Below are 26,201 nucleotides of genomic sequence, written 5' to 3' on the forward strand. Positions count from 1 at the left end.
AATGGAGGGGTGGGGGTGTTCATTTTGGCCTTGGGTCTGTGTGCCCCTGTATGCCTATCTCAGGGCAGATTTTATTCCCCCATCTACTTTCTGTGCCTCCTAGACTCCACCCTCCCCCACCCATGAGAAGGGATCCAGAGAACAAGAGATCTGTAGTTGGGACTGAAGAGTAGGCATTTCAATATGGATATGTATCCATTCTATCCATTTTAACTGCAATATCTTTTGTGAAAGTGAAGCTACTTAAGGCAATTTCCATAAGATCCGTCCTAGAAGAAAAGGTTCTGTGGGGACAAGGTGAGAAAGCTGTTAACTATTGTTTGGCCCTGAAAAGGTCGTAAGTCAGAGCCTCAGTAGCTGACCTGTCAGGGGAAGGTATAAAAGGCTTTATTCATGCAGTTGCTGCAATGTTCTCAGCTCGCACAAAAGTGTTTGTATGATTCGATTTTCTTACCTCTTTTCTTAATTAAAAAGCTGAACCGTTAGAATAGCACCTGCATCTGTCCTGACAGTGCCTGCATACTAATTCCAGAGTCTTTACAGCTTGTAATTATAACATAAAATCAGAGATTGAATAAAACAGAAGGATTTTGCTCCCAAAGCCCTGCTAATCCCCTTTTAAAAGGGTCTGGTGAAATAATTCACAACAGTTTCCGGAAGTTGGATTACCACTCCATTTTTTTTTTTTTTTTTTTTTTTTTTTACTTTTTACAATGAAATGATAATTCACACTTTTTAAAAGGCTTTTTTTCTACCACAGGTTTTTATTGAATTTTTTATAAAAGAAAGTTTGCCAGCTTTGGGGGCAATAGAAAACATTTCACTATAAATTTCTTATTCACTAAACGCAGTGGCAGGAAATGTAGGGAAAATTTTGTGGTATGTTTGAAACAATTTTCTCAGGTGAAAGTGGCTAAAGTGTGATGAGGAACTGCTTATGTGCATCAGGCAACTCACTTCTCTCAGAGGAAATAAACAAGCAAATTTTGGGGGGGCAGATGCCTATTTTTCATGGCTTAGAAATATGAACATTTCAGGAAAAACATTTTTCACTGAGATGCTGGGTGTACTCTTTAAAGGATTAATGAATACATTAATGAGTTCAAAAGCTAGAGGACTGTGTTAAACCCTAAGTAAGACCTTGCAATGACACAAATCAAGGACCTTGAGGTGTCAGTAGTTTCTCTTTAGTTTTTGGCAAAGAATACCATTCTCATGTGGCTAATCAGGTCTTGCATGGGCTAGCCTTCAGTCACAGACAAGGGAAAACCAAATCATCCTTCTGATAGCCTATATACATCATCTAATGTTGTTACTGGTGGATTATTTTTTCTTATTTTTTCAATTCTACAACTACATGTCACAGCTATAATGATAGGTAATTCTTTAATTTTGCTTTATTCTCTCTGCAGACATTTCCCAAGGCTGTTCAGGTTCAGGAACACCTTGTTTTGAATTGCTTTCCCTGCATTTTGGTCACGTAGTCTACACTGGCTCTAAATGAGGAAAAAAAAAAACAAAACACGGCAGGACAAGTTTCAAAGTGCATCCTCATGGTCACATTTACACTAGATTGACCTGTACCCATGCCCTAAGGTACATTTTTTCTTTCTCTTCTTATCCACGCAGTTGCTTTGGATGTTTGCAAAGCCACTGGACAATTTGGACAATTCAGGGACAAAACTCAAGACCACCCCAAAGTTTCTACTGAATTTCTATTTTTCCTGAATGACTTTGGGTTCTGAGCTCCAAAACTTTCCTAGGAATCTCCCGCTTGTTTTTCTCACTGGAGATATTTGGGTGAAAAGGCAAACCTATCCTGATGCCTAGAAATGAAGTTGGTGAAGTATGTAATTTTGGGATCTTCAGTCACTTGTTGATCAAGATGTTATTAATTTTTCTGAAATAAGGATTTAGTAAGAAAAAAATCATGATTGCGAAAAAGGTCCTGATGCCTTCTTGGGAAAAATGTACTTTTGTGTGACTTTTGCCCAAACACCCTGTCCTCAGCCCTCACATTTTCCCACCTTACACACCCAAGACTTGAAAAGTCCAAACCGCAGAGGCTTATGATAAAATAAATTGACACAAGGCAGGCAGAGCCATTGTGTTTACTGAAATGCCAGTCTTAACAAGTCATGGGGTGACATTAAGGCAATTGGTTTCTTCAGCTTCGTTCCTCACCAAAATAAACTCAATTCTCTCTAATTTTTCTTGTGCCTTTAAAAACTAATTTACATTTTTGTCTCAGTGCCCGGGTGCCCTGGGCTCTGGAACTCTCAGAGAATAAACTTCTCAGAGAGTTGATCTCAGAGAAGAAAGTGACATCAGGGCTCCCAGCTATCCTTCGGATTGCCTGAAGGAGGTGCACGCTGCTGTGGAGTTTCGGGCCCCTGAGGGCGCCACAATTTCTGCTAGGGACTGAAAATATTCACCTGATTCAGTGAAGAGCTAGGGGAATGTTTCTGAAAGACAGAATCCCAAGATAAGTAATAGTAATAACAACTATCACTAGCAAGTACATTGTAAATGTTTAAAGGATTATCTTATTTAACACTCAAACTTGCAAAGGAGGTTCATTTTAATTTCATTTTACAGATGAAGGAATTGAAGCACAGAGACGTTTCATCATGTACCCAGGGGCACAGCGCCAGTAGGTGTACAAGCAGGCAGACTGCCTCCTCTTATCCAAGATCTTTTCACCAGGCCAGCACAGTTTCTACCTGGTGCTCTAATTAGGAATAGCGAAGAAAAGAGCAGGATGAGGTGGAGGGATCATTAGACGACTAAAGCGCCCCCAAGCTTCCCTGAGCATTGTCAGTTCAGGATGGGAGGAGGGTAACTTCCCCAGAGAGCAAGTGAGATAATTCTAGAGTGAGGCTAGCCAAGGGCACTTGGGGACCAGTAAATTCAACCCTCTGTCAAAGGTTACACTATTCAACTCTGCCAAACAATAATGACTCAAAGGAAATCTCAGCTCTCCTAGTGGCTGGGGCACTGAGGTGTCTAAGAGCACTTTCTCTTTCCTCTTCTACTGCCTCGCAATTGGAACTTGGAAGGTTCAAAGACAGGCCTTTCCTTCTCCAAAACTCTTTCGCGGAATGTCAAGGACAGCGGAGCCTCCCGGGCAGCCTGTCTTTTCTCTGCATTCTAGGGAATGATTTGGGCCTCAACTCCTGGGCGCCCTATCGTGCAAGGCTTTCCTGGGGGCATGGGAAGGTGTCGGTAGAAGGGCTGGGATCCTCTCTGGAGCCATGGGTAGGCACAGCTGTGAAGACTCCAGGCAACAGGATTGAGCGGAGAGCTCCGAGCCCCAGAAAAGCCTCGACTGGAAGTCTCGAATTCATTCCTAATCCCCATTTGCTCCTCACCACAATGCTCAGTCGGTTAAAGGGCTTTAATGAGTGCTGTTTCTCAAAGAGGCCGGGTCGAGGAGAGGCCCCTCTAACCTGTCCCCTAGACGGAGGAAGGGGGCCCTTTCGCGAAATGAACGGGAGAGGGCGCTGACTTCAGTGTTAATGCCCAGGGACCTTCTTTCTCAGGGATCCCATCGACCCGGACATGTCTTGGTTTCCCCTCGTGGCCTCCTTTATCACACCTGCGCGTCTCTCGCGCGCCTTTGCGCACTGGGATCCTTTCTCCCAATGTTTTACCCAGGACTGCAGCCCTTGCCCTACGAGTTGAGTCTCCAATGTGTTATCTAAGGAGACCCAGCATTCCCACCCCAGGAGTAGTTGTCTTCCCACTCCATCCAGCCCCTTGCTCCAACCAAGCCCACAGGAACTAACTTCTCAGGAGTTAAAAAAAAAAAAAAAAAAAAAAAGTGTCAGGCGAACTGCTCACTGAGGTGGCTCCTGAGCAGTAGGTGCAGAGGCAACAATGTATGGGGGTATCTAGAGGTCCAGCGACCACGCAGTGGAGAAGGGAAAATGGCTCTGGTGATTCATTTGAAATAAGTTTCCCAGTGGCTGGGCCAGATAAGAGTGTGCGTGCATTGGATGCTAAAACTCACCAGATATCTCAATCGGGGCCCAGGGAAGTGTCATGTGGGCTGTAGCCTCCCAGTCTTCATGCATAGACTTTCGCAGGTATCTGAATGGAGCCTTGAGGTCTGAGCAATCACTTCTCCCAGAGGGGGCAAGGTCCAGCTAGGAAGATTTCTGCGGGCAACTGTGCCTGAGACACTCCACCAGCGCTTAGTCAGGTCTTACAGCCGAACTGTCCTGTCTTTTTCTTTCCTTGTTTTGATTCCCACCAGCTATTGGGCTTTTCTCTGGAAATTCAGAGGTGGTTTATTTGACGTTGCTCTGAGCTGGAAGTGTAGAAAGGTAGCCTTTCCTGGCAGACACTGAGAGCATCCTTTCAACTTTTTCCATTCTATCAAGTATTAATAAATTGGTTGATGATGTCAGTGTCATTAGGGTGAAATTGGGATGAGAGAAGTCTTTATCACAATGGCTGCTTTAGGGGGCCCCTCCATTTTGCTGTCCTGAGACTAGGCCCCCAGAGATATTTGTGTGAAGCGGTGAAGAAAGACTGAGGAGAGAATTGGAGGCTTCTGGAGGGCCTCGAATCTCTGCCAGGATGAAGAAACAATAACAGGACACCAGGATTCAAAAGAGGAAGGGAAACATCACATTATTTATTTCCAAAGAAAATAGCCAAATGGAGCGCCATGTACACAAAGGCCTTTGGAGGGAAAAGGAATCACAGATTTAATATCATTTACATTTACATATTTACAAGATCAAGCCATGGCTTTCAACTCTGTTGTTCATTCAACAATCACTTTCAGTCAAACAACTTTTATTTTCAAGTTAGTTCATAATTTAACTGACACTAAAGAGACATGATAAATCACAAACAGTATGGGTAGAGAGGGTACAAAGAGCCTAAAGGTTTCAGCCAGGCTTTTGTGTATATGTGAATTGTGATTTCAAAATGTTTGCCTGTCTGTATAATTCATATTCATTGCAATTATTACATTTTCTCATAAATTAGCAATATAAACACACATATGGAGACCTCCAGTTAACAAATAAAATCAATATCAGGAACAACATTTTGCAGCAACTATAATAACAGCATGGGTTACAGCTTGGAAAAACTTCTTTACAAGTCATTTATTCAGCACACACAGAGTAGGGGGACCAGCACATCCTTATTTATTTAAACCACCTTTAAAACCACCACAGGAGTTTTGGGGAAACCTGAACTGGGTGAAAGTTTCTTTGCTGGGCACAATATAAAATGAACAACTGCACATGTGAATGAGAGGAAGGATGGGCATTTACATGCATTTTTGATCACTGTGTTGTAGACCAAACCTTCTAAACTTCAATTGCCAAGATTCTGAAGGAAACAGGAAATTAATAAAACATCTCTCTCCTTCAGCTATTCTCCTTATTAATGGCAGAAAGGGCTTGCTGATTGCTGCTAGTGAGAAGAAACACACAATGGGTCTATTTTTAGCAGAGGTGGCTTTGAAGGAGCAGGAGATATTAACGATTGCTTGGCTGCATTCTTAAGTTCCAAGGATCCTGGGCAAGAATATTAGGAGCCTGAGGGGTACCCAAAGGAAGCCCATCTAGGTGACCCAACTTGGGCTGACTGAATGCAAGCCAGAGCAGAAAGAAGCAGGCACACAATTGTGGACTTAAGGTATGTATTCTGCTTGCACCCTCTCTGCATTCTTTTCCTCATGTCCCAAAGCTTGTCCCGAGGGCCCCCCAACTTCTGCATACTTCACCAGGCCAGGCCCTGACCCTGATGTCTAGGCATTGCTTTTGTTTATCCCTTAGCAAGACTTAGACCTAAAGTTATGTATTGGTGCTGTGTGTGGATATTTTTTTAAAAGAAGTTTGATTTTTATCTCTTTAGAAACGGTTTGAAACTAACGGGGCAGAGGGAGTTTGACAGAGAGGAGAACAAATCGCTGACAAAGAACCTTTTACGTTTCATCAGCGTTGTTAGGACGACAAGCAGGAATGTCTCAGATAATAACTCCCACTTCAAAGATTTCTCAGCTCAATAGAAAGCGGACCATCCTTTTTATTCAACCACAAGGACTGGCACTAAAGAAGACTCCACTGTTTGATTTTTTTTTCACTGTGTTTATTTTTCCCCTATTCACTGGGGTACTTGGATAAAATAAACAACAAGACAATTAAGGGAACATGGACTTCTAACTTTCCTGCCATCTTCCCCACATCGCCTTGGCCTTGGGCTCTTGAGTTTTCATCTAGGACAAGTCCAGGCCTAAGGGTACCACACATCCTGCCTTAGAAAGAAACAAGTTTGAGGGGCCGCAAGAGACGTATGGGATGGAGAGGAAGAAGAGTGGCACGGAAAGCCAGAGTGGAAATTCCCAAGGGCACAGTCTGAACTCCTCAGACTCCCCCAGGGTGGCTCCCTTCCCCCCAAGTCCCCATTAAATTTAAGCCTCCATCCTACTCAAGAGTTAGAAAGGCGATTTGCACAAAACTGAACTTGGAATGCTCATTTGTTAAGCTTCGGAGGCTGCTTTAAAATCATTCACTCCTGATCCTGGAGACTCTTTGGGGCGCAGTCAAGATGCACAGAGTCCTTGTGCTCCTCCCTTTCCTGAAGGTGTCCCCTGCGCCAAAGCCTCCCACATCAGGGTGCAGAGTGAACCCCTAAACGTGGGCAAGTCGGGTTCTAGAAAGGAAGTGTATACTGGAGAGCGCAGTGACAGTATTAAATGGCGTGAAAGCAAAGGTCAGCGCAAATGTATCTTAATAGAGTGTCTGTAGTGAAGTGTGCCGCCTTTGAAGCGGCCGCTCCCCGCGCGTATTTCCATGGCGAGCCTAACGCGGCATGCTGATGCACCGTCAAACTCACACTTTCAACCCCAAAACCCGACTCTTTGAACAACCCGAGCTTGATTAGACCTTTCTCCTTTTCTTTCCCCTCTTACAAACCATTTCCTCGCCTTTAGAAACTCGCCATCAAACCCAAATGCGCCCTCTGATCACCGCAGAAAGCAGAAACAAAGGGGGCTGAGCGGCGATTCAAGCGGCTCTTTTCTTCCTTCACATTATTATCCATTTTTATTATGATCGGGTACAAGTGCCCATTCGCGTGGGTTTTGTTTACCGGAAATTAAATGAAAATGATTTAGTCCGCGTCAAACAAAAATATATACTTGTATACACAAGAAAAAAGGTCTGTTAGACGTAAATATTATGTCCTTAATGAAAAGCCTGGACGGGCTCCAGGCTTGGCCTTTCAGGATTTCAGTGCGACTCGCACATTGCCATAGAAATCCTAACTTACCATGAAGATGCACCGTGGCGAAGAAACACTGCTTTGTGCGCGGGCCCTTTGATGTAGCAGGCGCGAGATGCGGGGCGCTCAGCTGCGCGGAGCGAGATTACCTTGCGAGCAACGCGGTGGACATCTGTAACAAGCAAATGAAAAATTAAAGGCGATTAGTGGCCGACCAAACATTTTTGTTTTATTTCATTGTTTTAGATTAAGATAGAAAGCAAAATGGGGAGCCTAGAAACAGAAGAGAAAGAAAAAAGTCCTACTTCAGGAAGGGGGACTTTTTAAACATCGGCAGAAGCAGCAAGTTCCGCAAATGCCCTCTGCACCTTAGTGATGGGGTTGGTGCTTCACTATGGGAAGGAGTTGTTTGTTGCCGACTGCCCGCGCTGGGTCAGGCAGCCTCTGGGCCCTATTGTATTAGGGGTAGGCAGGAATTTCAGTCCCCCTTTCTCAAGGACGGATTCACTAAGGGTGTATTTGGAAGACTGCATTTTTATTTGGAGTCATGAAAATAGTTCTACTCCAGTTAGGATGCTATTTCATCTGATGAAAGTTGTGGGGGCTGCGGGCAGGAGTGCTAATTGTCTAATTGTGTCTGAAGAGGATAGAGCAGAAGAAAATTCATCAGTGGCAGGGCCAGGAATTGTTTGTTGGGCTCAGGTTTTTAAATTGAGGTCTTTTGTGGGGCCCTCCCCAGAGAGAAAACTCACCTCCCTCCCCAATACAAACGCACTGATTTTCAAATTCTTAGGGAACTGGGATGAATCTGCCAAAGCTTTATTATTTTATTTTCCTTTACTTCTTCAAGTCTTAGCTAGGATTTTGGGGCAGCCCCATTCTCCCTGCAGATGGGGGGAGGGGGGAAACAGGACCTGATATTTTTCCCTTTGGCGACAATTGCAAAGGCCTTTCTCGCCCCCTCCTTCAACATCTGGTTCTTTTTTTCTGGGGACTTCATATGCAGCATATCAAATACGCATTCAATCTAGACCCACTGGGTGTTTGCCTTTACAGTATTTATTATTGTGGATCATTTCTCTAGTTCCTCCTACATCTTTTTAAAAATAAGACCAACATTGTGCAATTACTGACAAAGACCATCACCGAATTGACGCAATTCACCCAGACACGGCGGCCTAGGTCAGGTCTCTCCACTTTAGAGGCCTCGACTCAGTGACGTCATCAGCTCGCTCTACACCCGAAGCCCAAGCACCTACAAGACTCCACAGGCAAAGCCCCTACAGGGGTTGGGGTGGGAAAAGGGCCCGGGGAGGTCTCACGGCATTGAATCCTGAAGCCTCTCTGGTGTTCCTTTGTCTGTATTTCTTGTCGTTTTGAATTCACTCCCTACCCCAAGTATACAACGTATATCGAGTCTGTGGACGACAGGCAGATGTTTGTCTGTGTGCCCAGGCCACTCCATAGGGGTGGAAGCGTCTAACCACCACCTACCCACTCCCTGCTGAAAAGACGATGAATCTCCCTTATCTCCTTTATAGAGGAGGTTGGAAAAATTAGGACTTGTGTATTTTTTGTTTCAAAGGATACCTAGGGAAGGGGAAACCATAGGAAGGCAAAGAGGAAAGAAACTGGAGTCAAGAAAACGGCTCTGGAATTCCCTTTGCCCCCTTCCCTTGATCTGAACTTCTGAGGTTGGAATTAATGTGGGGGAGGGGAGGGTTAGAGTGGGGGTGGGAGCGGCCCAGTCCTCGAGAAAAATATTTCCCATTCTGCGAAGCATGCGGGAAATTTGTGGCTTTACTTTTGTCATATGCAGTTGCCAGGATTGCACATAAATTCTCCATTTTTTTTCCATCTGCCTGTCTCTTTTCGCCCCTAACCCTGGTTTTATGATACCCAGTCATGAAGGCGAGTGTGGGGGTGATGGTGCTGAGTGTGACTATAGAATAAATAGGGGGATCATATTTATCTTTTAAAATAATGCACATTATATTAGCGTACTCCGTGAGCTCCAGCAACTATTACAGGTGGCTGGCCGGCCTTCCTTCCTTCCGCCCTCGCCCTCTTCATGCCTCAGAAACGTGGCCTACTCTGCATTCGGTGTGTGTGGAAGCAGCAACCACAGAGGCAGCCCTAATACCGGAGGCGACGGCGGCAGCAGCAGGGCCAGGTGGTAGCTCCGGGCTGAGAGTCGCGGCGGGGGCAGCCGCAATGGGGCCCAAGCCCTGACACACGTACCATTCGCTCAAGTCGGCGCTACGCGCCGCCACCGCCGCCGAGGAGGCCACCTGGGACTCGTGGCCGCAGTCCGACGAGGGCGACACGAGGGCAGACGGTGTAGCCGAATCGTAGCCAGAGCTGGGCGGCGGCGAGCGTCCGTGCACCTTCATGTGCTTACGCAGAGAGCTGGGGTGCGTGTAGCACTTGTCGCAGCCCCGCACCTTGCACGTGTATGGCTTGTCGCTAGTGTGCACGTGCGAATGCTTCTTACGGTCGCTGCTGTTGGCGAAGCGCCGCTCGCAGCCCTCGAACTCGCATCTGAAGGGCTTCTCGCCTGGCGGAGGCAACGCAGAGACATTAGTGCTGGTGGGTCGTGTTCCCGTCAGGTGCTTGCCACCCTCCCCCATTCGTCTCTGATTTTCTGGAAAAGAACTACAAAATATTTTCAGAAATCCCTTTCCATGGCGCCTCAGGTTGAGCACCCCTTTCCCTCGTGCAGAGAGCGCCCCCGGTGCCCTCTCCTGAACACCTCCATCCCTCCCGCCTTCCTCGTCTGGGCTCATGGGGAGGGTATGGAGGAGGAGCGACAGTGACTCCATCTTAGTCGAGTTTCCATCCTCGAAAATCCTGATCCACTCGGGTTGTTTCCTCCAAATTTTCTCCACTTGGTACCAGAAGCACCTCTGCTCGGAAATATATTAAAGGAGGAGCTCACAATATAGTTAACGGGGAAGCTCACATCTAGATTTAAAGTTGCTGTTTCAGCCAAACTTCTCTGCCGCTACCCCGCCCAGCCGTTCTTCCCCCCCCACCCACCCCCATCCTGGCCTAAATTGTTTCCTAAAGTAGGTTTGCTCAAATGCCAAAGCGATGAAATAATTTAAGGATGCACAGCCGATGCACGTTGTGTGTGCATAAAGTGGATTCGTGCTGCAGGGAAAGGTATTCTGAGCAATGATTCACTTTAGAAGAGATTTTTACAGGATATGGAGCCCCCTCCCTCTTTCCTTCCACCCCCTGAGGGCAAACATTTAGCAGCATTCTTCAAATCTTGCCTAAACCTTCCGGGATCCCTCCAGATACGCTCGCCAGCAATAATATTTTATTACGCTGCTCCAGAGGCCTCCCGGAGACCGTGCTGTGGGCAGCTGGCCCTCCCAGTCCGAACTGACTTGCGATGTCGACCAGTCTGCCCAGACCACCCCCACCTGGCTGTCGGGCCTCTCGGGCCTAAGACGAGGGGTTGGCGCGGTAGGGTCCGCACAGGTCAAGTGGGATCCAAGGTCTCTACCGCAACCACGCCCTTGAGCGCTGAGGCTTCGGGAAGAAAACAGCTGCTGCTGTCAGGCCAGGCCTGGCTCCGCAGACTGGAGGGCGACCAGGCGGCTGGTATAGGCCGGGGAGGGGCTGGGATCCGTGGCTGCGATGCACTGTAGAGCCGAGGGAAGGCGCGAGTGCACCTTAGAGTGACAAAATTGGCCGGACCGAGCCCCAATAGGGGAGCTCACGGCCACCTGAATTAGCTGACGTGTAGGAGAGGAAAGGACCCCGAGAACCCGGAAGCCTAGATTCCTGACGGAGCTGCAAGTGCTGCGGAAATGGGGGAAGAAGGTTTCTGGGCGCTTTAAACAAATGGCTGCCTCCCTGCGCTCTGAGTTAAGGGACCGGCTACCTAGCGTCTAGCGGAGGAGGAAGACGCACAGCTGGAGAACTGTTGCCTTTGTAGTTGCTTCTCCCGCCTTATCCAGGAAAAACAGGCGCTTTGGGGCTGGTTAGAACAAACAAAACCCCAATTCCAGAGCCCTGTTGAGGCTCGGACAGAGAGGTTTGCGCGCAACCTGCGCTTCTGCGCAATCAGCGGCTCCTGAGCCCGGGTCTCCGGCACCACCCGGCCGCTGGATTCCCACTCTACAGGAGCATAGCTAGTACACTAAACCCTCTGGAAGGTGTTGGCACCTGCCATTTCGCGGGACACTGGCACCATTTTATAAAACAGTGATAGAAAGATGCGGAATAAATCAGTGTTCCTATTTGCCCCTATTTTTATCTCCTCTGATTCCTGCCAGCATTTGCAAACCCAAACTTTCTTCCTTCTTCCCTTTCAAAAAAAAAAAAAAAAAAAAATCTTCCCTTTCAAAAAAAAAAAAAAAAAAAAAACTTACAAAAAACATACAATTCAGGGCCTGCAAAAGAAACCAAGGTTATTTTGAGAAAACAGAGGTGAAATGGAATTAGAGTTTGGTGCCCCTCCGCAACAACCCCCCCCCCCCCACACACACACACACACAAAAACCCGCCAAAAGCTTGTCCGATCTCGTGAGCGCCTCGCTGGACATTCACGTGAAACAAAAACAATTTTTTCGCTCCAGACGAGGAGCAGAGGAGAAAACAGCAGTACACTGAGTGATACCGGCAGCCGGGAAGTTCGCAGGCCCCTAGGAGGCCAGGTGAGGCCGCGCCCCAGCTTGCTCCGGAGCTGCAGGAGGCGCCCTGGTCTCCGCGCTTGACATCACCCCCGCCCCCCGCCAACACCCGGCCTCCAGTCCTTCCCCCTCCCTCCAGCTCCCTGCACTGCGCCCTGGGTGGGTGGGTGAATGTGAAGAGGCGGCGTTGGGCTAGGCCCCTGCAGCCCGCTCGGAGCGTCCTAGGCCTGGGGCTGCGCTGTGAAAGACCCAGATTCTCATCCCAGAGGCCCCGCAGTCCCGAAAGGCCTCCTCTCCGACCCTGCGCCGGGTCCGCCGGACAAAGTTCGGAAGCTCGGGCTAGCTGGGCCAGCGCCATTTTCTCGCACTTGTGGCTGGATCTGGTTGTCCCGGCGACTGCGCCCCGGCGCGGTCTCTTCTCCTCTACCTCGGATCCCCAGCACTGACTCGCCCTCAGACGCCGGGGAAGGTGTGGCGAGCTCCCGGCCCCGGCCGAGGGGTCCCGGGAGAGGAGCTGGGTGGCGGTGGCCAGGCAGAGCGCGGTAGCTGGCCCGCGCCTCCCTCCCGGAGGCACCATTGTTCCGGGATCGCTGTGACCGCCACAAAGTGAATCCTTTCGGTGCGGACAGTCGCCTTCAAAGCCAGGCCCCGGATTCAGGTCAGGGAGAATCTCAGCTCCTGAGAAATTTGCTCCTGTTTGCCGCTTCCGCGACTCGAGAAAATGAAACGCCATTAATATTTGAAAAGGCAATTATTTTCCTGTTGAATCGAGAACTGTCTTCATGAATAATTTGTAGTGAGGTCTATTGCCATTTGAGAAACATTTTTTCTCTCTCTCTCTCTCTATCTCACTCTCTCTCTCTCCTCTTTTTATGACTTAGGAGGGGGATTTGAGGGAAATGCCCGAGCAGGCCAGACTCTGTAGTTCGTTGTTGGTCGTGTTTGTTTGTTTGTTTTTGTTTGTTGTTTCCCCCACCCCCCACCGCTAATGAATCAGGACCGCGAACCGAAAGAACGCACAAAATTCTGTCCTGAAAACACGAAAACCTGAGCCAGCCGTGGCGCACTGAACTTGCTTCTCTGCTGTAGGTCGACTGTGCTAAGAATTTAACCATTTTCTGCTTCACAGAATTCAAACAGTGGGCCGGCAAAGAGCTGTAAAAGTTTGTTTGTTTAAAAAAAAAACAAAAACCCTGTCATTAAAGATGAGTTCCTTCTCCAGCTCAGGACTGCGAGTCTACCTTCCGGGTGTCCGCCGCCAGCTCCCGGAGTAGCAGGCCTGGGGCCAGGATTCCAGTGTGACCTACCGCCCCTTCCCGAAGCTAAAACTTCGGGTGAAGGGGTGAGATCCATGCGACATTGTGGGAAACCCTGAAAAGAGCTCAGGGAAACTGTACACTTCCAGACAAGCTTTAGAAATAAAGTGCCAGGCTCCAAGTGGACTTTGGTCTGGTCTCCGCCTGTGCCAGTGTCCGGGCCATGGACCTTCCTCGGGAAGGGAGAGTTTGGGGACAAGATAGGCGTTAGCACAACTAGCCTTAGGAAGTTCTCTGACTCCAGCAATTGTCGATGTTCCAGCAAGAATAGGGGCGAGTAAGAATAGGGGCAAGGCACCGGGCAGTAGGAGAAGTGGGGCATCAAGCTGGAATTCATTTTATTTTCTCCTGTCCCCACCAGTCCCCTTCTCCCGCCCCCAAAATGGGGGAGGGGAGAAAGATGTTGATTTCTTAAACTTCCAGGGAGGAGGAGCGAGAAAACCCTAACTAAGGAGAGTACAAACAATGGCTGCTAAACTAATTAATGTAACTTCACAGGCTGTTCTGGAAGTGTGAAAACTTTCTCCTTGCAGTTGTATTAATTAGAGATGCTCTGGCCAGAGGAGTTCAATTTTGCAGGCTCTTGAAAGGTACTCCTTTTTTTCTGTTAACTAGAAGTAGCAGATGTAGTTGACACATGTCCCCATTTCCCTTAGCAGCTTGGTAAATGATATTTAAGGTGGATAGGTCCCGTTAGGTCTGTGCTAAAGCGAAAGTGAGGGTTCACCGAACATCCCTAGTGTCCGGCCACCAAGGCTCAAAAATAGGTACAAAGTTAGCCCATTCGACCCCAGGGTCCCGTTACAAGGCTCCAGGGCCTGGTAACCTCTCAGTCCAGGTGGGCCAGGTTATCAGGACGACAGGTGGAAGAGTTCTGCCGCGCAATTCCAAAGGGACCAGGAAAAAAGTTAGACAGCTGTTCTTATGTCTTTACGACTTTGGGGAACAATGCTGTTTTAAAATATCTTAAAATCAAACTCTTAACAGAGAGCACATGTTTGCACACACAGGGTCTTAGGCACGTTCACCCTTGTCCCCCCGGAACAGAAATCCCGCACTATCCTCCCTACACACAGCCTCCGGAAACTTCTGTGATTCTAAGTATAGAAGCGCATAATTAATATTTTATGGCCTTGGCTCATGGAAACAACACCAAAATATTTTCCCCCTCCCCTCAGTTGGGACTTGAGGAAATCCAGACCCGAGGGCCTGCTTCCCCAGAGGGTCCGCACGCGACAAACAGCGCCGAATACTGACCTGTGTGAGTTCGTTTGTGTATTTTGAGATTTTCTGATCTAGCAAAGACCTTCCCACACCCCGGGAAAGGACAAGGGAAGGGCTTCTCGCCCGTGTGCACGCGGATGTGATTTACAAGTTTGTATTTGGCTTTGAAGGGCTTTCCCTGGCGCGGACACTCCTCCCAGAAGCAAATGTGGTTGGCCTGTTCCGGGCCGCCGACGTGCTCCACGGTGACGTGCGTGACCAGCTCGTGCATGGTGCTGAAAGTTTTGGAGCAGAGGCTCGGGGTCGCGGTGCCGTCGGCCGCCAGCCACTTGCAGATGAGCTCCTGTTTGATGGGCTGGCGCATGTAGCGGAAGAAAGCGCCAGGACCGTGGGGCGCAGCGAGGTTCACCGTCAGGTTCATGCCCCCGTAGCCATGTAGGGCTGCAGCAGCTGCCAGGGCGTCGCTGCGGGCCGCAGGCCCTGGCGGGAAGGGCTCTGGCCGCGCGTACATGTCTCCAGGGAGCCCCAGACGCAGGAGTCCATTCAAAGGACGGCTGGGGGAGGCCTGGGGAGGCTCCTCGTGGAGGCCCGGAAACACCGAGGGGCTGGAGGCGGCGGTGAGCTGGGGGCCATGGTGTCCAGAGCTGCTACCTGTTGTCGAAACAAATAGCACGCATGAGAACGGGTGGCGTGGGATGCGCGCTCTTCCCTGGGCCCCGGGGGGCAGGCCCAGCCCTGCAGCACTACGGCCTCTGCAGTCAGCCGTGGAACTCAGAGCCAGACGGCGCCAGCAGTGAACCCGATGGACAGAGCGAGGCCAAACACCTCCGCCGCCTTTGGGCCGGGCTGCTGTTCGGCCAAGTCCCCTGCCGTGCCATGAGCTAGAAAGGGATGGTAGCGGCAGAGTAGATGTAAGGGGTAATGGAAGGCGCAGGGCTGAGTCTGTGGGTTGCTGGGGGTTCTGCTCCAGAGGGGTAGGAGCTGAGCCCCAAGCGCACTTTGGCGGCTAACACCCCGGGGCGCTCCGGAGCACGGTGCCCTGCCAGGGAGTGGAGGTGACAGAAATGATGATGTTGGAGGTGGTGGTGGTTCTGAAGCGCCCCAGCCATATATATTTTCAGTGCTCCGCTTGGCTAGGAGAGGGCGGCCGGCTGCTTGCCGGCCCACGCTCCCCGGAGCTCCCTGTACCAGGCCGCTAACACCACTGCCACCTGACAGTGGGGAGGGGAAAGGAAAACCACACAAAAAACTTGTGTAAAGTTTTTTTTTTCTTTCTTTCTCTTCTACTTCCCAAGGTTTGGATTTGGGCGCGCCCACCCCCTTGGCTATTAATGCCTAGGCGAAATCCTGCACACTACAGAAGTAGCAGCAGGGCGCGTTAGGAAGTCAATAGAGATTCAGGGCCGTGGCCTGGACCCACAGAGAGGAACAATCGCCTAGGTAGCCCATTGGCCCGCGGCCGGGTCCGACGTCAGTGATGACAGGTCCTGCCGCACGCGGTCGGTCTCTCTCTCTCTCTCTATCTCTCACACTTCCCCGCTCCAACACCCACCCCCTCACACACCTCTCCCCCGAACACATACCCTCTTTCCCTCCCTCATCCCACCCCCACAGCATCTCACGCTTCCACTGCTCATGCGCTCTGACCCGGGCACAAATCCTTTTCTCTCCCCTTGAGCCTCCTCCCCCTCCTTTCTGGAAAGCTGAGTGGATCAGCTTTGACTCAGGGCTCCTGGAAGTACTCGGGGCTGGGTTATGCCACTATTCACCACAACTTTGGGGAGGCAGAATTGCGGGACCTCAGTCGGGGCTGATGGGCAGCATCGTGTGCGCAGAGATGGCGGTCTGGTTGGGCAGTTTGTCCCTGTAGCCTGCAAGAGGAGGGGGTCGGGATCGAAGGACCGAAGGAGGTTGCTGACTCAGGAGCCAGGAGCTGAGAAACTCCTAGGCTAGCAGCTGTTGAGCCTAATTTTATTTTCTGGCTTTCTCCGAAATGTCTCGTTTCCCTCATCTTTCTGGTCCTTTTCGTCTCTCTTATTTTCCCCAAACCCTCTACCTCACTTCGTCTTCCTTTCTTCTTCCCTCCCCCTCTCTTTCCTCCATACTCTCTTCCCATTTAGCCTTGCAGGCTCCTCCTCCCCGGTGTTGGAATGCTCAAAGACTCGCGAAACCCAAGGATCTGGCCCCGACCAGGGACAGGTTTAGGCGGGAAGTGGTGACGGCTTGGAAAGGCTGGGCTCGAACCCATGTCTTCCTGAAAGGACTCTACCCGCCACAAGTCACACCCACCCGCCGGCCGGCTGGCCAGAGGAACAAAGGAGTCGGGCTTGCATCCAGGAGAAACAGATTTTCGCTCTCAGATCTCCTTGGGCCAATCAGGGATCCTGAGCGCTATACCCTGCAGTCGTACGGAGCCTCTGGGAAAGGGGATTTAAGGGTGACTTCCACTTTCAGCTTGGGCTACTTGTTGCCTGCCGTCCGAGCCTCCTCTGCTTCCTCCTACCTCGTCTTAGGCCTCTGTAGAGAGTGCACGCCGCGTTTCCCCTTCCAGGCTCTGAGAGGGCCTGCAGGCCCGTGACCGCCTCCGACAAGATGCCCTCCAGTGCTAGGGGGGCCACCTTGGTGGGATGGGGGTCGGTTGGTTGAAAAAAAACTTAAGTTCTGGCTCAGTCGAGTGTGGCAAAAGCCGAGGGGCGGGGGTTGGGGGGCTTTGGGGGCGGGCGGTAGTCCTTTGTCTGAGCCGACCGGCTAAGGTCAGCTGCGTCGTCCGGCGATTTAAAGGGCTGCTGGCCGGGACTCCTGCCTTGTCGCTGTAGCCGAAAATGCCAGCCTAAGTGCTTGGGCTTCCCTGGCGGCCATAAAAAGTGCCCCCCAAAACAGAGAAAGGCTTGTATGTTTAAGAAAAGTTTTAAAGATAGAGTAAAATATCCCATACACCTTAGCAGAGGCAAGAAGTTTCGGCAGATTACCAGCAATGCTGAATAGAAATTGACTGAACTGCCCCTCCTCCCATCCCCAGCACCAAGGACTATTCTTATACATTTCCTGGTCAGTAAATAAGGCTTTAAAAATTTTTTTTTAAATAATTAACTGATGTATAACAGTTGGCAGATTCTTTGAGACCTTCATTTAATGCATTGTTCCTCCCTTGGGTGCACTTTAGGGAGGGATTAACTTCCACAATTTCTCTCCACTTAGACACGTCCAGGTCTTTCTGCTCTTCCTACGGGAAGAGCTTGGATAACTCTACCAATAGATACTCGTCAGTATTTTTTAAAAAAATAAAAAATGTTAGAGAAGAGTATTTGACTTCCAGACCCCCACTCCCTACTCTCAAAACCAAGGGCTTCCACACAGCAGTTTTGTGACTAGACTCTCAGGATATGTCTCCCTGGCTTTCACCTTCTCCCATGTTTTACTCCTCCACCAACAGGCACCATCTCTCTGATCCTTCCCCTGTCTTCCCTTCATCCAAGCAGTGGCATGGCCAGGTTTCCAGTGAAAGGTTTACACATCTCAATGAGTCATTTCACCTCACAGGTGTATGTTGAATGATGCAATTGTCTAGGCAACTCTGGACTGAACCCATGAAGGGCTCCAAAAAGCTAAACAAAAGCCAGAGTATGTTTTTACCTGAGACTCCTTGCCCAGCTGTTTTTACTGTCCACATCTTAACGCCGAACTTGCTCAGCTTATGTGGTATTCCGGTTAAGTGCAGGGGAACTTCTGCAATAGTCCAGCAATTAAAATATTTTTTTCTCCACTGGACCCTAGGCAACCTAAAACTAACAGTTCAGAATGTTTGTCAAACTCACTTTAGCTTTAAGACTGATTTGCACAAACATGGATTTTTTTTTTTTTTTTTTTTTTGAGAGAGAGTCGCCCTCTGTCGCCCAGGCTGCAGTGTAATGGCGCCATCTTGGCTCAGTGCAACCTCTGCCTCCCCGGTTCAAGAGATTCTTCCACCTCAGCCTCCCAAGTAGCTGGGATTACAGGCACCCACCATCATGCCTAGCTAATTTTTGTATTTTTAGTAGAGATGGAGTTTCGCCACGTTAGCCAGGCTGGTCTTGAACTCTAGACCTCAGGTGACCTGCCCGCTTCGGCCTCCCTAAGTGCTGGGATTACAGGCTCGAGCCACTGCACCCAGCTGGATTTCTTAATATATACACTGTGACCCCACCTCCATCAAATCTTTGAATAACAGTACGGACAGATAGGAGAAGAGGGGTTTTCAGTTGTTTCAGGCTGTGGAACCCTTAGGAAGCCTGGTGAGTCTGTTGAACTCCTAATAGTCCAGCATTTGCTCCGTATATTCATCATAGAAGAAAACACTAACTTCCCAATAGAAGGTTGTGAAAATAAAGATGCATTTTTTTCTCATCCAAGTTTATGGGTTCTCTGGAATTCTAACCACTGACTCTCTGGACTCCAGGGTTAAGAAACAGAGGTTTTATACACATAATCTGCTAGCATACTACACACTTTCTGTTAGTCACTTTGCCTTTGAAAAGCTTTGAACTTGTGTATGACTTTTTTGTGCCAGCAGCAAAAGCGCAAACACATCTGATTCAGCCAAAATCATGGAGAGTAGGCTGGCCACATGGAGCTCCTTCCCAGATGCAGCCTTCTCTTGAAAGCTGAAAACATCTGGACCCATTTTGGGTAGCTGCTTCTTGCTTGAGTAGCCAGGGGTCAGTAGACCTGCAGGTCACTGAGGTTGCCTGATCTTTGCAAGTTCCTTAGAGCTATATGGTCTATATGTTGGTTGGCTAAACCTGGCAATGGGACCAGACATTCTCCTAGAAGGACATTTCCCCAGAGACAGCAATAAGGGAAAACCAATTGTACAACTAATATTTACAGACAAGGAACTTTGGGCAATTACAGAAGGGTCTCCAAGGTATATCTTTGAAATAAGCCCCAAAGCATATCCAGTTAAAGGTGATGGGGCATCAACATCTGAGAGGCATATTTTAGTCTTTAGAGAGATCATTTTGAGTCCTCCAGAGCCTGGGAAGCAGGGAACCCAGGCTACAGAGATTATCAATTGAGCAGTCTAAGGAATGGTGTCTCCTCAGTGGTCTTCAGATTTTTTTTTCCAGAAACATCTCACTATACCTGCCTCCAACACCAAATGCTTGACTGAAGCATTCTATTCCTACCCATGCCCGGAGCTATAGCATTGTTAAGTCTACTTTTCTGCTTCATTTGTAGAGAAAAAGAGTATCTCACAACCCACAGATCTTTACCACATGTCAAAATGAAACACTGGAATCTTGTTTTCATGGGGACCTATTTGGAGCATATTCCACCACTAGACCCCAAATATCCCTCAATCTTCACAGCCTCTGCAAACCAATGCCCAGAATCATGTCCTAAGCACTTTTGCTCACCCTACCCAGACGAATACAATGGCATGAACAAGTGATTTCCTAGTTCTTTTCTAGAAATAGAACATTCTGTGGCCCTACCATCTGTCAGAGCTCCTTAAATCACTGGTTTGAATGTCTGATCTCACTCCCTTGGAAAGAAAAAAAAAATGGAGGATATTTCAGATCAACAGCTGGGCTATTTTTCCATTTTAATATTTTAAGCAATGCTAAATTAAATGATGATTATTTACTGTAAGTGATGCCCAGATCAGGAGCTGGGCCTTACTCAGCTGAGGGTCACTGTATAGAACCTGGCTAGAAACAAGTCTTGTCATCTGAATGTTCTGCATCTAAATCAATAGTCACTTGTTCAGTTCTTTCTTCCCTGTTTCTGGCCAGGTTGCCACCCTAAACAGAGGTAAATTTCTTTAGAGGCTAGTCACAGACAGACTTCAAGATTCCTACAGAAGGAGGTTGTCTCTATTCTTATGCAAAGAAATAACTTAAGCCCCAGGAGCCCATCCATATTTCTAAGCCCAAATTGTGCAAAGGAGATGAGATCTATTAGGATTTGGGCAATAAGGGAGGATATTCTTCTCCTCTGCTATGGAAATTTGAGTTTTAAACATCATTAATGGAACTGAGTATGGAAGAAAATATACTTGGGTATGCTTTAATTTCCAAGCAAGGATTCTACAAAACATCCTGTGACAAAAGCTTAGGAAACATTGCTTTTGGATCTTCCAAAACAGCATTAAGGAATCAAAACAACTGAATTTACATATCAACTCATACCTCTTTTGAGACTTTTGCCATTAAATCATCCCCAGATAATATAGAGAGCCATTTCCTGGGTAGGAAATGGTTGACTTTGGTTAAGAAGGTTCCTTTGCCTACCAATGAGGGAACATCTTTGGAGGCAACCATCAGCTAGTGATATAGTTGAAATGAGGAAAACTAGACGCCTGGAAGGGAAAATACCCCACCCTAAATCATATGCTTATTCTAAATGGAATATTAAATTAACTTCTTCACAATGAAGGTATTCCTGACAGAGCAGCTGTCAGTCACTCCCTGTTCAGACACCACATTGTGGGAACCTCATCACTACCACATTGCAGAAGGCTGGTATCCCTGGTAAAGATGATGTATATCATGTAAACCCCATCATCCAGATCAAAGTCTGCTTCTTTCATGGAAGCCAATACATGTCAAACCTCATTCCAATCAAATTGTCTGGAAATGAATTCAAGATGAATATGTCATAGAATAACGTGACAGTGGAATTGCAAAAGGTCAGGGGTGGTTGTTTCAATGAGAGAATCGTCAGATATTAATTCTGGAACGTCCAGATGAGTAGGCATTGAGGGGGATTAGCTGGCTGCTGGTGGGACGTTGTGTCATTGATTTGTGTGCAAATGTATTGAACACTAAGGAGTTCTAAGTTTCATTTGAACTCAAGAAACTCCCCCCAAACTCTCAACCCAACATAAACAAAAGACAAAACAAAACTTCCTACTTAAAAACAAACAAACAAACAAACAAAAAAAACAAAAAAAAAAAAACAAGAAGAAGAAGAAGAAAAGAAACCAGCAAACCAATATTCAAAGGAGGATTTTAACTTACTTGACTCTTTAAGAGTGTTTCGGTAAAGCCGTAATCTTTTCCTCATCACCAAGGATGTCTTGTATCTCATTTTCTGACTTTGAGCCTGTTTGGGAAGAAAAGAGTGACAGTCACTAGTTAAACAATTTTACACGTCTGTGTGGCAACATTCTGTGGTTTGAATGTATGAATGAAAGAAGGAGTTGATCTGAAGATCTTTCGGTCTTTCTTTGACCATCTTCAAATTTTGAAGCTAAAGAAAAGGATTCTGCCGGCAACTGCCCATATTGCAAAATGATATATCTTTGGTGATAAAAACATCGAAAAATTATAATTTCCCAGCTAGGCTTTTATTTGAAACTCCTTTGTTGTTCTGCCTTGCAAGCAGAAGTAAGCTCTCTTTTACTCAGTGCTCAAAAATCTGTAGCTTCTCAAATTTGAATTAATTGCATAAGAAACCTTATTATTTTTCCGAAGTTTATTAACTTAAATTTAGTGAGGTGTGGTGAGGAGAGCCTAGTGAACTCTGAGAGGTTAGCAGTTAAAATTTGATTTATAACTGTTGGAATCAAAAGGAAAGGAATTTCTTTGCAGGTTTTCAAATCCTGTTCTGCCTGTGGTGGTGCAGAATTCCTTAGCCTCACATTTCCCACACCCCAGACCCATTTGGGATTCATCACCGGTTGACTTTTTAAAGTTAATATAAAATTTGTCAGGTTAAAAAGGTATAATTTTAACCATTTGGTTCAAATCATCCACATTTCATAGTGGAGAAGGGTAGAAATAACACCTCCCATAAGATATACACATTACTCATCAGATTCACCTTGTGGCTAAAGCTACCAAGCCATTGGCCGCCTTAAATACTTAAAGCCATCCTGAGGACCTCTGCATCTGTCAGGCAAGGCTGAGGCAGTTGAGCAGCCAGACAGAAGCATTTACCCGGCCCCCACCCTAAATTTGGCCTAGAAAGAAAAACAGTCATTGAAAAGGTCTCAGGCTGGACAAACACAGCGAGTCCTCTGTCAATGGGGATGTCTGCCCACAAAACAAGCAGTTGTTTAACTTGTTGAACCACAGGCCAAATCCAAGTGGGACTCTGTTATCTTAAAGGGTATCCAGTTCTCTGTGCACAAAGATCTCTCTCTCTCTCTCTCTCTCTCTCCCCCTCAACCTCCAACCAGAATTCCAACTAGCTTGGCGGCTTTTACCCTTCCATCTCCCCTATTTTCTAGGTCCAGGCCTGGGAGGCAGGGGGGTAGACTCACCTTTTCTCAGAGGGTATTATTATTTTCAATTCTTTCTAACCAAAAGGCATTCTTCCCCAAAGGTAATAAGCTCCTTCCAGCACAAATCAGGAAAGAAAGGAGGCCTAACTTTGCATTCCTACAGAAGGGCGGCATGCTGGGCATCCTCGCTCTGAAATTTCCTCATGGCAGGATGTCTGGCATGGAAAAGTCCTGGTTGGTTGGCAATAATAGAATTTACTCTTTTGCTTCTGGGGGAAATGGGTGTGAGGTTCCCTAGAGATCCCTGTCCACCCATAAGGCAGCCCCAACCCAACTTCTAAGAGGTCTGGATCACTTCTGTCCCAGGTCCTGTCAGCCTTTTGTGCACTACAGATCCATAGGCATGCAAACAAATATTGCAGAGGTTGGACTAGGGCAGGCAACAGGGACCTTAGGAGGCTCTCTGTAGCATTTCCATCACACAGCCTATACAGGGAACCAGGGTAAACATCTCCTTTAGTTCAAACTCTGACACCACTTAGCAAACAAGCCAGTCATCTTGCTGAAAGAGACGTGAGAGAATTTGGGAGCAATCCTGGGGCCCCTGGACCTGAGGTCTCAAACAACCACGGAATGTAGAAACTCAGTTTCGTTTTCCCCAAATGCTTGCTCCCCACATCAACCACGGCATCTTAATTGCCAGTCCATAGCACATCCTGGAGACTTTTTGGAATCTGCCCTCCTGCCCCCACCTTGAGAAGAGGAATGGGTGCCTGGGAGCTCCAGTGATTGATAGTGCCGGAGGAGAGCCAAGAAGGTGGAACAGTGGGTAGGTGCAAAAAGCACCATTTTTATTTGGGGGAGCCTCGGAAGCTGCAAGCTGTGGAGCCGACCTAGCCGGCGCAGGACTACCCAAGGTCAGAGGTCAGCTGCAGCTGGAGACCAGTTCCCCAGCTGCTCCTTACTGATTAGACGGCAGGCGCGGGAAAGCCATGCCCACCTCTCTGCTGCAACTTGTCCCTGGCGGGCGCAGAGCAAAAACCCTAAAAGCTGGCAGGGAGCTCCGAGCCAGAGAGGAAACTGGCCCCGGCCTTTGCCCGCTGCCTGATTTACTCATCTGCACCCTGCACCTTTCTGGCTCCCCTCCATTCGACCCTCAAGCGCCAGGAGTTTGCTGAGACTGGGTTGTGCAGGGGCCTTTACTCATTCTCCTGTTCTCTAGAGGGAGAAGCTTGGGTTTCCCAGCTCGGGGCTGAAGTAAGTGTGGGCAGCCTCCGGGTGCCCAGAATAGAGTTTGTATCAGTAGATCAGGCTGGGCATTTAGCCCTCCCTTTGAATCACCCCTCCCCCAACCTGCAGGCGGCTGAGACGGGAGAAAAAAGAGCGGCGTGCAGTGGTGTGGGTCGCTGCGAGGACAATACTGTCGGAAAGGGGGGAAAACATGACCTTGGAATCCAAAGGGAGTTTCCTGAAGACGGTGACGGCCGAAGTGCAACCCTCCAAAGCCCCTCCGCTTTCCTAAGACTTTGACATGGGCCATTCATCAACCCCAACTTTCAGGTCCAACCTTTGAGCCAGTCCTAGCTTTCTTTCACAGCTCAGCTCTATTCCCTCCTCACTGGCCCCTAATTTCCAATGCCCCTGGGTCTAGGCTAGGGGCCAGAATCCTAGGAGCTGCGGCCTGCTCCCCAGAGAGCTAGTTGCTGCTTTTGTTCGGATTGGAGATAAAGAAAGCCAAGTCCCGAACCCACTGCTGGCCGCGCGCAGAGAGCAGATCCCAGCAGTCAGCTTCCTGAGGCAGGACCAGGATGAGGGAGGGCAAGGAGCCGCTCGGAGGTGGACTCAGGCGGCATCTGCCGTCAGGTTGGGGCGGAGAAGTTCCATCGTCTTGCTGCCATCTGGGCTAACTTGGCGCTTTGACCCTGGAGAGGGGAAGCAGAGACCCTCCTAGCCACCCCCTTAGGGGCAGAGCAGAGATACCTCCTGTAAAGGCCCCCTCCCGGCACCCGCCTTGCTCATTTTTCGCGAGGGAAGCTCTGGGCCACGACTTCCATTCTTGTGCCCACGGTGGGGCACCCAGGCAATTTACAAGGAGAGAAGGGAAGGCAGGCAGGCAACAAACTGCTCCTGGTTCCTGTGCCAGTGGGAGCCCCATTTGTACCCCTTTTGCCTCCTCCTAGGAAGAAGGGATGGACTCATCCTCTGCGTTGCCCCTTTGCGGAACCCCCTCCTCCCCTTAGTGTCAGTGGGGTGGGGCCTGTATCCACGGTTGGGGGAGGGGGGTGGGGTGAAGGAGGAGATGGGGCAGAAAGACTGGCTGGGCTTCTTCCCCCACTGGGGTTTGGGTGCCAGTGGCCCCCTTGAGGGCACTTGCTACCCGGTCACTGGAGGTACAGGTCTCATCTGTCTGCCCCCTGGACTCAGGCACTTACCCCACTCCACCTGTTGCCAGGATCGCCTCATTTCTGCACATCATTTCGGGGTGGCTGAGAGGGGACCACAAACCCCTCCAAGCCTCTCTTTTGTGGTTCCAGCGAGGCAGTCATCCTTCACTTCTCCTTTTCCAGCTTTCGGGAAGCAGTTAGGGAATGTATGATGAAGCAGAAATGAGCCGTCAGGATGATATTTTAATGGCTTATATGTCACGTTGGTGCATGTGGCTTTGAACTGGAGCCGCTCGCGTTTCCTGCAGAGAGCGCCGCAAATCCCACTTGATAACTTCTACAACCCACAACTTTTTTTTTTCTCACATTCACTCTTACCCTGTATATTTGGATGTGTTTCCTAAAAATACCCTCTTGTCAACGTCCCCGTTGGATTTCCAAGGACTGGAGAGGAGAAGACTGACTTTTCTTTTTTGAAGAATTATTTTCCCTCTCCCCCTCCCAACAGCTACCCTTCCCCCCTTAGGTCCCCTCCCTTGTTTTGTGTGTGTGTGTGTGTATGTGTGTGTGTGTGCGCGCGCCCGCGTGTGTTTCCTGAAAGGCGGGCGAGGTGGGTTCAATATCGGTTCTCCCTAGTGAGAGGAATATAGCCTCTGGAGAAAACTTCTCCTTGCAGATGAGGTTTTCTCAACTCCAGGGGAAGCAGGATCCAACTTCCCCTTGTAGGTAAAAAGACTTAGTGCCTCCGATATATCTTTTTTTTTCTAACCAAGTGTATAATAATTTTTAAAGATGCCTCAGCCCTTTCTTTACCTCCACTCCTCATTCCATTCCACTCAAAGTTGGTGGGAAATGCTGGGCTGCTAGACTCAGACTTGTTGATTGGAGCAGAACAATTAATTTTTTTTCTCGAATTTATATTTCCTAGCGCAAGCACAAATGCTCAGCCAGGTCCCTTCAGGCACCGGGAAATCATCCCAGACACCCAAGCCGACTTTTGAGCAAGCACAGCCCATGGAAAGGGCAGTCCCGCCGGCCAGCCCCAAGCGAGAATCTAGTCGGTGAGAAGACCAGAAAACCAGAAAGGCGAGGAGCGGCGGACGCTGACCCTGCCTTCCTCCAGCCAGTGCAGTCAGCGCTGGCGTCAGGGCAAAAAATATATTCATTTTCATTT

General features: G+C 48.6%; 1 protein-coding gene across 1 annotated transcript; it reads right to left on the reverse strand.

The window, feature by feature from the left end:
* Window positions 1-4,621: 4,621 nt before the first annotated feature.
* Window positions 4,622-24,381, reverse strand: ZIC4 (Zic family member 4). The gene is given in 6 exon segments (XM_032173797.2): window positions 4,622-7,420; window positions 9,490-9,805; window positions 14,468-15,085; window positions 21,436-21,520; window positions 24,090-24,148; window positions 24,151-24,381. Coding segments are annotated over 6 exon segments (1,116 nt in total). The 5' UTR covers window positions 24,188-24,381; the 3' UTR covers window positions 4,622-7,419.
* Between the last annotated feature and the right edge of the window lie 1,820 nt (window positions 24,382-26,201).

The sequence above is a fragment of the Hylobates moloch genome, unplaced genomic scaffold (genome assembly GCF_009828535.3).
Source record: "Hylobates moloch isolate HMO894 unplaced genomic scaffold, HMol_V3 SCAFFOLD_13, whole genome shotgun sequence".
In the NCBI taxonomy this organism is placed as follows: domain Eukaryota; kingdom Metazoa; phylum Chordata; class Mammalia; order Primates; family Hylobatidae; genus Hylobates; species Hylobates moloch.